Source organism: Rana temporaria, chromosome 6, assembly GCF_905171775.1.
Source record: "Rana temporaria chromosome 6, aRanTem1.1, whole genome shotgun sequence".
Classification (NCBI taxonomy): domain Eukaryota; kingdom Metazoa; phylum Chordata; class Amphibia; order Anura; family Ranidae; genus Rana; species Rana temporaria.
In genome coordinates, this window is record NC_053494.1 from 173,547,467 (window position 1) to 173,559,941 (window position 12,475).

The following is a 12,475-nucleotide window of genomic DNA, read 5'->3' on the forward strand; positions in this document are numbered from 1 at the left end:
AGCGCCACCTAGCGGCCAGCGTAAATATGCAGCCTAAGATACGACGGTGTAAGAGACTTACGCCGGTCGGATCTTATGGAAATCTATGCGTAACTGATTCTAAGAAGCAGGCACATAGATACGACGGCGCCCAATCAGACTTACGACGGCGTATCTGGAAATACGCCGTCGTAAGTCTCTGTGAATCTGGCCCATAGTGTATATGTATGTATGTATATACACAGCATAACAAATGGAGATCTTGCATTGAAGTAGCCAACATGTTTTGAGGTATGTGTATCCGCTTCTTCAGGGCTTGCTTGGCTCGTAACTAAATCCTAATCTATATTTGAACAGAACATAAACACACATAGAAATGTCTTTTCCTTTTTTTCCTTTCCCTCCTTTTTTTTTTTTTTTTTTTTTATCTATTCTCAAGGCATATGGAGCTATATATGTACAAAGACATTTTATATGTGTATTTATGTTCTGTTCAAATATAGATTATGATTTAGTTACCAAGCAAGCCCTGAAGAAGCGGATACACAGACCGCAAAACATGTTGGCTACTTCAATGTAACATCTCTATTTGTTATGCTGTGTGTGTGTGTGTGTGTGTGTGTGTGTGTGTATGTATATATGTATGTATGTATGTATGTGTGTATATAATATATAAACTATACTATACTATGGTTTTATATGTAGGGGTGTGTATGTTATTCCCCTACTGTCCTATGTCTAAATGTGATTTTTCACTTTTCTATTAATAAATCTTTAAATACATATACGTATTGTCATTTGTTTGGAGAAGACCATTTATCGCCAAATCCATTACATACTCCTTTTCTTTACTTTACATTGAGGGTTGGCGCTCCATGACAAATATATTTGAACTTTAGTCCAAGGGCCTGAACCATACTACTGTACTTCATTATACGAAGTTGCTAAACTACCTAATCTGTATAAATGTTCCAGGACTAAGAGTCAACAGATTGAAGACTTCATCATGACAGCCAGGCAACTGCCTTTTTTTAGAAGAAGTCATTAATGGCAGTTTACACTCCCTTACCTTATTCCTTGTTAAAGCGGCACTCCCTTTTCTCTCTGGCTTCATGTAAAATGCAAGACTATTGGTCCTGCATTGTATTTGATGACATCAGCGTGTGACCGCCGGCCAAACCGCCTTGAGCAAGAGGCCCATGCTCCTAGTTTTCACCATCATGTTACCTTCCACTGCATTTTTTACTGACAAAACATGAAACATTTACCGACAGCACATTTTTTTACAGACCACCAAAAAAATTACAGGGCTTGAGATTGAAAAGCGTATAAATGGACTGTAGGATCTTTGGCCCTCGTTCACACTATGGGCGGGTTTGAAATTCCAATAAAGTTGAAGTTCCAATTTGGCATGTCAAATCGCGTGCCAAACGTTCCCAATGTGAATGTAGGCTTAATGGTATTTTTTTCCCGTGTCATTACAAGTACAGGTCTTGTCAGCAGCTGGTTTGGCAGATGCTGACACGATCTGTGCTTGTGAAGGTCCTCTAGTTCACTTCTAGTCCATTTTATGATTTCCCTATCAAACCCTGATGGCGGGGAAGGAGCGGGGGTTTGGACCCTTGAAATGAGCAAGTCCTGACTCTTTCCTACTCTGTAGAAAATGGCTGAAAATTGTCTTTACAGTTTAGTTACATGTGAAAGTATAACGAAAGTCAAAACGTATTTATTTTTTTAGTTTTGGATAGAGTGGAGGTGGATTAGAACCCCCATCAGTTTGTATTGCTGTCTTTGCCCCCATTAGGGGGATTTACCCTCTCTTAGGGCCAGATCCACAACCAGCGGGCGCAACTTAAATGTTCCGATTTAAGTTACACCGCCGCAAAATTTCTACCTAAGTGCCCGATCCACAAAGCACTTACCTAGAAATTTGCAGCGGTGTAACTTAAATCTGTCCGGCGCAAGGCGTGCCCAATCTAATGGGGCGAGTCCCATTTAAATTAGGCGCGCTCCCGCGCCGGACGTACTACACATGCTCCCGACGCTATTTTCCTGACGTGCTTTGCTTTACGTTGCGCCGAGTTTTGTGAATCGCGACGGGTAAAAAAGAGATGCGGCGGGGAAAAAAAAATTTGACAGCGACTCGGGAAAGAAGGGTATACTTTCACATGGTGTACCAAGTTTACACTTTGTAAAAGCAGCCCTAATTTTGCGACGGCAAACTAACACTTACGGAGAAATAACGAAGGGAAAAAGCTTCGTGGATCTCCGTAAGTGCTAATTTTCATACCCGACGCTGGATTTCGACGAGAAATGCCCCCAGCGGCGGCCGCGGTACTGCATCCCAAGATCCGACAGTGTAATTCCATTACACATGTCGGATCTTAGGGATATCTATGCGTAACTGATTCTATGAATCGGCCGCATAGATAGAAACAGGGATACGACGGCGTATCAGCAGATACGCCTGCGTATCCCTTTTGTAGATCTGGCCCTTAGTCCTGTTTTTATCATCATTAAAAGTGAACGTAAAAGAAAATCCCAAATTTTGGGTTGTCCTCAGAAAAGTAATAGATGAGAAATCGTCCAACGGGGGCACCATTTCTGGTGACCTGGGGGTCATCAAGAGAATGCTTTAATTTGCAGGGACTTCCTCTAACTTGCTGTTTGGCTATGGGACAGGGAGCGAAGGTAAATCTCCCCAATGGGACAAAGATGGCAAAAAAATACTGTAGACCATACACGGGTTATAACCCTCTCTTGCTCTATCCAAAATAAAAGTTTTGCCTAGAGTTTTACTTGAAGTTCTGCATTCACTGGCAGCAGACTATTATGATGTGGGCCTTGGCCTGAGTGTTGGATTTCACAATTTCTTTTTGTTTTGATACTTTGTATATTTTAAGTCCTTTTTAAAATCTTTGTTTTATAGATCTTGGAAGATGACGTTACCCTGAACATAATGGCTACTCTGTAGATTACATTTTCTCCTCGTTGTTTGACGAGCACAAAAATAAACATGTCAAACTTTAAAAGGCTGGTTCTAGGCCAGCGATTCATGCACTGGAAGCTCGGTGCCATCACCCTCATTTTTATGGCTTTTGTGTTCTTAATACAAAGAGAAGTAGTTGATCGAGAAATGGACGAACTTGCAGCACGTGATGGCTCCCCTGTGAGGAAAAAAAAGATGTTGGACATGGTAATGGATGCTGTAAATAACATTAAAGACTCAATGCCAAAAATGCAGATCAAGGCGCCTGAAAAGCAGCTTAAAGACGGAAAAAGGCGGTGTTTACCTGGATATTACACAGCAGCAGAACTTAAGCCTTTACTTGAGCGTCCATCTCAGGATCCGAATGCACCAGGAGATGCTGGAAAGCCATTTAAAATGGACAAACTTACCCCTAAGGAGGAGGAAGAGAGGGAACAAGGAGAAAAGAAACATTGTTTCAATGCCTTTGCTAGTGACAGAATTTCATTACATCGGGACCTGGGACCAGACACAAGGCCTCCTGAGTATGCTTGGCATCTAAGTATTGTCGTGTTACATGTCATGTATTGTATTTTATTTAGTTTTTTTAACCACTTAAAGCGGAGGTTCACCCATAGAGAACACATTTTCCCCTTGGCTCCCCTTAGCTTAAAATATGATCCGTACTTACCGTTTACGAGATGCATCTTCTCCGCCGCTTCCGGGTATGGGCTGCGGGACTGGGCGTTCCTTCTTGATTGACAGTCTTCCGAGAGGCTTCCGACGGTCGCATCCATCGCGTCACGATTTTCCGAAAGAAGCCGAACGTCGGTGCGCAGGCGCAGTATAGAGCCACACCGACGTTCGGCTTCTTTCGGCTACAGGTGACGCGATGGATGCGACCGTCGGAAGCCTCTCGGAAGACTGTCAATCAAGAAGGAACGCCCGCTCCTGAAGACCCATACCCGGAAGCAACGGAGAAGATGCATCTCGAAAACGGTAAGTACGGCTCATATTTTAAAACAAATAGCCGATTCCCCTAGACAAAATGAGCATGAAGCTAAGGGGAAAAGAGAAAAAAATAACAAATTGGGTGAACTCCCGCTTTAAGGACAGAAGGTGTTTTTCAGATTCGGCGTTTACAAGACTAAAACAGTTTTTTTTGCTAGAAAATTACTTAACCCCCAAACATTATATATATATTTTTTTCTAACACCCTAGAGAATAAAATGACTGTCATCGCAATACTTGTCACACCGTATTTGCGCAGCGGTCTTACAAGCGCACTTTTTTTGGAAAAAATTCACTTTTTTGAATTGAAAAATAAGACAACAATAAATTTGGCCCAATTTTTTTTATATATTGTGAAAGATAATGTTACGTCGAGTAAAATGATACCCAACATGTCGCGCTTAAAAATTGCGCCCGCTCGTGGCATGGCGTCAAACTTTTACCCATAAAAATCTTGATAGGCGACGTTTAAAAAATTCTATAGGTTGCATTTTTTGAGCTACAGAGTAGGTCTAGGGCTAGAATTATTGCTCTCGCTCTAACGATCGCGGCGATACCTCACTTGTGTGGTTTGAACACCGTTTTCATATGCGGGCGCTACTCGCGTATGTGTTCGCTTCTGCGCGCGAGCTCGTCGGGATGGGGCGCTTTAAAAAAAATTTTTGTTTTCTTATTTAATATTGATTTTATAATTTTTTACACTGAAATAATAAAAAAAAATGTATCACTTTTATTCCTATTACAAGGAATGTAAACATCCCTTGTAATAGAAAAAAGCATGACAGGTCCTCTTAAATATGAGATCTGGGGTCAAAAAGACCTCAGATCTCATATTTAGACTTAAATGCAAGAAAAAAAAAAGGAAAATTTGTCATTTAAAAAAATGACAACAAAAAAATTGTCTCTTTAAGACGCTGGGCGGGACTGACGTTTTGACGTCACTTCCGCCCAGCAAAGCTATGAGGATGGGTGGGGGCCATCTTGCCCTCACTCGAGTACTCACACACTAGGCAGCAGCACCCGATCTCCTCCGCCGCTACCGACGGAGGCGGAGGGCGCGGGAGAGCGGCGATAGGGGGGGGGACCTCTCCCGCCACCGATAACGGCGATCTCGCTGCGAATCCGCCGCGGAGACCGCCGTTATCGTTTACCGGACCGTCCACTGAAAAGATGGATACCTCGGTTGTGGCAGCAGCTGCTGCCGTTACCGAGATATCCATCTTTAAAAACAGGACGTATATATACAGTGGGCGGGGCGGTAAGTGGTTAAGGCAACACAATAGATGGACTATCTAAAGCCAAAACGTATTTTATTAGCGTCTCATTACGGCGGCGTAATGTATGTCCTTTACGTTACTCCGCCGCAAGTTTTCAGCGTAAGTGCTTGATTCACAAAGCACTTGCCTGTAAACTTGCGGAGGCGTAGCGTAAAGCCGTCCGGCGCAAGCCCGCCTAATTCAATTGGGGCGTGTACCATTTAAATTAGGCGCGCTCCCGCGCCGAACGTTCTGCGCATGCTCCGTTTGGAAATTTCCCGCCGTGCTTTGCGCGAAATTACGGCGCCCGACGTGTTTTTTGAACGGCGACGTGCATAACGTATTGTCGGACGTCATATGCAAAAAAAATAAAAAATTAAATTCGACGTGGGAACGACGGCCATACTTTAACATGGATGGTGTAATTTTACACCATCTAAATAGCACACTTAACTTTACGACGGGAAAAACCGACGTAAGAGAATGCGACGAACGCGCGTACCTTCGTGGATCGCCGTAATCGGCTAATTTGCATACCCAACGCGGAAAATGGCGCGATCTCCACCCAGCGGCGGCCGAAGTATTGCATCCTAAGATCCGAAGGCGTACGAAGCCGTACGCCTGTCGGATCTTAGCCAAATGCCGTTGTATCTTGTTTGTGAATTACAAGTTAAGATACGACGTGGCAAATTTGAAAGTACGCCAGCAGATACTCCGGCGTACTTATTCTGTGAATCTGGCCCATTTAGCTTTAGAGACACTTCAAGGGAATTTAGTAGGCTGCCTTTTAAAAATCCAAAGTGTACAAGGACACTAGGACAAGTGCACTTGGTCTATTGGAACTTTCATCTGTATCTTTAGACAGGGCTTTTTTTCAGGGGGAACTTGGGGGAACTCAGTTCCACCACCTCTGGCTCAGACCCTTTGGTGCCTGCTCACTACAATCACTTGTAAACACAGAAGTCTGGTTTCTGTGTTTTTATAAGTGACAGCTCTGCACTCTGTGTGTAACCCCCCTGAACTCTACACTCTGTATGTAATGCAATTCTGGTATTTAATGCCCCTTTAAGACCCTTCTACTGTTTGTGAAATCTGAACAGGGTCGTGGTTGAGTTCCTGCACCTATTTTCTGAGAAAAAAAGCTCTGTCTTTAGACCATCTACAGGTTAGAGGAAGGAATGAGGTAAGTGGATGAATGAATAGATGGCTGAGCAGGAGAAGGGCCCCCTCTGGAACCTCTACAGCTCCTTGCAGAAGATCTGGTTAGGATCACCTCAATGTAAAAGAAAATGAACAGCAGGGCATTGAGGTCACTTTATTAAAATAAGCAGCACCCTTTAATTGAAGTTAGCATGAAACAGCATGTGTAGGGAACACCTGAGACCAAGCAGCTGTGATCAGTGTGAGTCTATAGGCATTACTGAGCAAACAGAGAGCCAGCCAGCTCAGTGTATGGATATTTGTGGCGGCTTTCACAGTTGCATGCGAGGATGACCGCTGTCAATTTCCGGGGACTTTGCCCTCTTTTTCAAATGCTTGGTCTCCGGTATTCCTTATCCATTCTGTTTCATGCTAATTTCAATGTAAGCGTGCTGCCTATTTTAATAAAGTGATTTTTATTTGATACTGACCTCATCGTCCTGTTTGTTTTCTTCTGTAAAAATGCTAGTTATCTGGCTGTCCTTCAACCCTCCAACAATACCTTGCAGACAAATCGGGCAGGGCTGCCACAGTGCCTCTTGCTAAGATTGGGAACCCTTGCCAATAAATTGTAGTATGCAGTGTATCCGCTTTCTCTATGCAATACCTACTGCTGATTGCAAAGCATAACTAATAAACTGAACAAGAGTAGGAATAACCAGAGAAACTGGTTGGGAATCCTGGAGAATTCAGGATTAGATATTCAAAGCCTTTGGTAATAAACCAAGCCTGAAAAAGGAAAGCGTTTTTGAAAGTGCCCATCAGAGCCAGCGGCTGATAGGCTTTCCCAGTACAGCCCTTCAGCTCCCGGATGTCTTATCCTCGGAACGAAGTGGGCTACGTCCCTTGGATAAGACTGACGGCCGTCTCAGCCAATCAGGTTCACTGATTCTGGTTATCAGTAACCTGATTGGCTGAAGCGTCATCGAGGGCGGCAGAAGACATCAAGGGACCGTGGAAGGAGGATGGCGAACCCCAGAAAGGTAAGTGCCGGGCGGGGGCAATCTCACTGGCAGCATTTTACAGGGCACAGTGGGGACAATTGATGTGGGCACAGTGGGGACAATTGATGTGGGCACAGTGGTAACAATTCATGGCATGGCACAGTGGCTGCGTTTGGCATGGCACAGTGGTGACAATTGATGGCACAGTGGCTTCCTTTGCTGGGCACAGTGGCTTCCTTTGCTGGGCACAGTGGCTTCCTTTGATGGGCACAGTGGCTGCCTTTGATGGGCACAGTGGCTGCCTTTGATGGGCACAGTGGCTGCCTTTGATGGGCACAGTGAGGCTGCAATTGTCGTGTTTTTTTTTTTTTTTTTTTTTTCATTTGTTTGCGCCCCCCTAAAAATGTTGAGCACCAGCTGCCACTGCTGGCAGCTAAAAGATTTAAAGATGGGTGGTTTGCATTGCAAGGATGGGAAGCCGAGGCACCGGACAAGTAGGCTTTTTTAAACTCTTAATATGGATGCTTGTAATATAGCTTCACTTTTTACAAAGGTTTTTGTTGAGATTGGTTAAAGACACGTCTGAAATCATTTTGCTACAATTTGCAAGAGATCCCTAGAGGGCTACAAGAGAATTTTATAAAAGCCACCCTTGGATTTTACTACCACCTGGCAACTTTTGGTTTCTTGGTGAGATATCTGTATTCATGTGATGGCACTTTTATATAAGGTCCATTAAACCAAGTTGTGTTTGCTTGCCTTGAGATGGCACAAGGCTCAAGCAGTATTACAAAAGATGATGTATATTATCCTTTACTATGAATACAGAATCCTACAGTATATAGCACGGTGGGTAAATTCATTCTCTGAGGAGTGGACTGGATTATACTGTTTTATCATCTTTTTTAAAAAGATAATTCCACCTAATCCAGAACAAGTCAGTAATGGATGAAATCTGCTGTACAGGGAGTGCAGAATTATTAGGCAAGTTGTATTTTTGAGGATTAATTTTATTATTGAACAACAGCCATGTTCTCAATGAACCCAAAAAACTCATTAATATCAAAGCTGAATATTTTTGGAAGTAGTTTTTAGTTTGTTTTTAGTTTTAGCTATTTTAGGGGGATATCTGTGTGTGCAGGTGACTATTACTGTGCATAATTATTAGGCAACTTAACAAAAAAAAAAAATATACCCATTTCAATTATTTATTTTTACCAGTGAAACCAATATAACATCTCAACATTCACAAATATACATTTCTGACATTCAAAAACAAAACAAAAACAAATCGGTGACCAATATAGCCACCTTTCTTTGCAAGGACACTCAAAAGCCTGCCATCCATGGATTCTGTCAGTGTTTTGATCTGTTCACCATCAACATTGCGTGCAGCAGCAACCACAGCCTCCCAGACACTGTTCAGAGAGGTGTACTGTTTTCCCTCCTTGTAAATCTCACATTTGATGATGGACCACAGGTTCTCAATGGGGTTCAGATCAGGTGAACAAGGAGGCCATGTCATTAGTTTTTCTTCTTTTATACCCTTTCTTGCCAGCCACGCTGTGGAGTACTTGGACGCGTGTGATGGAGCATTGTCCTGCATGAAAATCATGTTTTTCTTGAAGGATGCAGACTTCTTCCTGTACCACTGCTTGAAGAAGGTGTCTTCCAGAAACTGGCAGTAGGACTGGGAGTTGAGCTTGACTCCATCCTCATCCCGAAAAGGCCCCACAAGCTCATCTTTGATGATACCAGCCCAAACCAGTACTCCACCTCCACCTTGCTGGCGTCTGAGTCGGACTGGAGCTCTCTGCCCTTTACCAATCCAGCCACGGGCCCATCCATCTGGCCCATCAAGACTCACTCTCATTTCATCAGTCCATAAAACCTTAGAAAAATCAGTCTTGAGATATTTCTTGGCCCAGTCTTGACGTTTCAGCTTGTGTGTCTTGTTCAGTGGTGGTCGTCTTTCAGCCTTTCTTACCTTGGCCATGTCTCTGAGTATTGCACACCTTGTGCTTTTGGGCACTCCAGTGATGTTGCAGCTCTGAAATATGGCCAAACTGGTGGCAAGTGGCATCTTGACAGCTGCACGCTTGACTTTTCTCAGTTCATGGGCAGTTATTTTGCTCCTTTTCCACACGCTTCTTGCGACCCTGTTGACTATTTTGAATGAAACGCTTGATTGTTCGATGATCACGCTTCAGAAGCTTTGCAATTTTAAGAGCGCTGCACCCCTCTGCAAGATATCTCACTATTTTTGACTTTTCTGAGCCTGTCAAGTCCTTCTTTTGACCCATTTTGCCAAAGGAAAGGAAGTTGACTAATAATTATGCACACCTGATATAGGGTGTTGATGTCATTAGACCACACCCCTTCTCATTACAGAGATGCACATCACCTCATATGCTTAATTGGTAGTAGGCTTTCGAGCTTATACAGCTTGGAGTAAGACAACATGCATAAAGAGGACGATGTGGTGAAAATAGTCATTTGCCTAATAATTCTGCACTCCCTGTATTTATGAAGACATGAAGGTCTTGTATATTTCTTTTATTTGATTTCTGAAAAAAACTATGCTTGAATAACATTATGGTTTGATTTTTTATTTATTTTTTGACTTCTGTATACAGAAACCATAATACAATTTCCTATTTCTGTTCTATTCCATTTAGGTGTATTGAACAGAAGTTTAAGCGATGTCCTCCTATGCCGACGACTAGCATCATAATTGTGTTCCACAATGAGGCCTGGTCTACGCTTCTTCGCACTGTATACAGTGTTATATACACGTCACCAGCCATTCTTCTCAAAGAAATTATTATGGTTGATGATGCCAGCACAGATGGTAAGTTGATTGGGCCTTAAAAAACAAATTTGGTTATGCATCATTGTAACATATTGTATTTTAAATTATTTACATTAAATAACTCTGAAGAAGAGGGGTTTAGTCTGCTATGGTATTTTTGATGAATGGAGTATAGCTTTACTTAGGGGATCCACAATGCCAGGTTTAAATTTAACACAATATTTGATAGCTATACTCTGTATTGGGGGAAAAAAGACACAACTCGCACAAGTGAAGAAATAAGTGCATTTTTTTTGTGTGAGAAATTCCCTGTGATCATGCCAGTCCCCCTGCTTTTCTGTTTCAATTTGACCACACAAGGTATGGTCAGGGACGGACTGACCATTGAGTCACTCGGGCACTGCCTGAGGGCCCCATGCCACTAGGGGGCCCCATCAGGGTTGCCAGGCTCAGTAAAACCTGGGACAGTATGTAAAAATCTATGTTTTTTTTACATCTGTCCCTGATATGTCCGAAACCGACATGCTTTTGATGTGAAAATCCAGAGATTTTAGCTGCCCCGCCTCTGCACTGCCTCCTGGCGTGGTGGCCATCTGTAAGCCCAGGGGCCCCATAATCTTCTATTGCCCGGGGGCCCCATGAGTTGTCAGTCCGCCCCTGGTGGTAGCACATCCATCCCAGTCAGTCCGCCCCTGGTGGTAGCACATCCATCCCAGCAGGGATATTTTTCACTCCTAGCACAAGCCTACCTGTCCTCCAATGGTCAGACTTGTGCTGACACCCCCCCTTCCTGCACAGCATTTCAGAGATAATCGTTGTACTGTTGTTTCTCTGCCTCCTGTTGAGATGCCCCATGTAGTCTACACCCCATCTCTCAATGCCCCTTTTGAAGCTGAGAACAGAGGTCATAGGATCACTTACAGGAAAGTAACTTTCAATAAAAACCGTCCGACATTCAGCCAGTATGCATGTCAGCCGCTTGACCATGCTGGCCGTGGCGCTGTTTTCCTGTCAGAACACAACAGTTCAGCGGGGGAGATCGTTGTACTAAAACTTTAGAGTTGTGTTTTAAGCACTCCCCTTCCAAACCTGGAGTATGAAAAGACACACAAAATACAAATAAAGCCAAACAATCAAATGAACTGATGGTTACACAACCCTCAATGACAAGATTAAGCAACATAAAAACATAAAATGCAGGTTTTAATTTGAGTATAAAGCCGTAGAGACTCATCAAATATGCAGAGATTCTTGGACCTACTGTCTATTTCCCAAAATCAAGCATATACGTATTAGGGCACAGGAACCTAGATCAGAAAATGGACGAGTATTTTTATTCTGTCTTATTTCCCTTATCTCCAGTAAGTCACAGTGAGTGCTACGTGGCGGTATCCTACCATCACTACCAGGGAGCTTTACAGAAGCTTTGACCCAGTCACTCACTGTTACTGTACTCAGGGGCGGACTTACCATTTGTGCACTGCTCGAGGGCCCCATGCTGCCAGGGGGCCCCATCAGGATTGCCAGCCTCGGTAAAACCAGGGACAGTATGTAAAAATCTGTTTTTAAAAAAATCTTAAGATTATAGCTGCCCTGCCTCTATAGTACCTTTTCAGTGTGTGTATGTGTATTCTGTGTGTATGTATACTGTGTGTGTGTATTGTGTATACTGTGTGTATACTGTGTGACCCCATAATCTCCTATTGCCCGGGGGCCCCATAATCTCCCATTGTTCAGGGGACCCCATGAGTTGTCAGTCCGCCCCTGACTGTACCCCAGCCTCCAGTGCACAGGGTGTACATAAGGGGGAATGGGGGTCCAAACCAGCTCCCCTTCTAGGTTGTCTTTAATAGGTGGGAGCTGCACAGTTTGGGCATCCTTATGGCAACTTACTCTTCCTTCCTTTGGGCCATAGAAAGATGGCTTGCTGGGGAGAGAGGATGAGCCCGATTGGCCAAATTGAGAGCCAGACCTTTTGCCCCAAACCATGTGGAATGTTAGTGATGGACTGAGGGCGACAGTTGTAGGAACCCTCCTTACAGCATTCCTTTTTATATTACAAAAGGATGGTTTAGACCAGGGCTGCCCAACCTTTTGAAGAGCGGGGGCCACTTAAGCGACTTGTTAACTGGTCGCGGGCAAGCACACCAAACTCGCAGGTAATAGAAGTCTATGGCTCAGTGCAAGTAAACCGCAGGTGCACTTCTCTGCGCCTGCGGATCAGTTGAAAGCAGCCCAGTAACCACTACAGAACAGATATGCCCGTATATACACTGTGATTTTAGTAATAAACGTACCTTTAATA

The 12,475-nt window shown here is 43.6% G+C and overlaps 1 protein-coding gene across 1 annotated transcript in view; it reads left to right on the forward strand.

Moving 5' to 3' along the window:
* Positions 1-12,475, forward strand: part of GALNT3 (polypeptide N-acetylgalactosaminyltransferase 3) — an 81,588-nt gene that overhangs the window by 38,566 nt on the left and 30,547 nt on the right. The window contains exons 2-3 of the mRNA XM_040357829.1: positions 2,909-3,492; positions 10,037-10,209. Of these exons, the coding sequence (XP_040213763.1) occupies positions 2,996-3,492; positions 10,037-10,209 (670 nt within the window). The 5' untranslated portion in view covers positions 2,909-2,995. The remainder of the gene's footprint in view (positions 1-2,908; positions 3,493-10,036; positions 10,210-12,475) is intronic.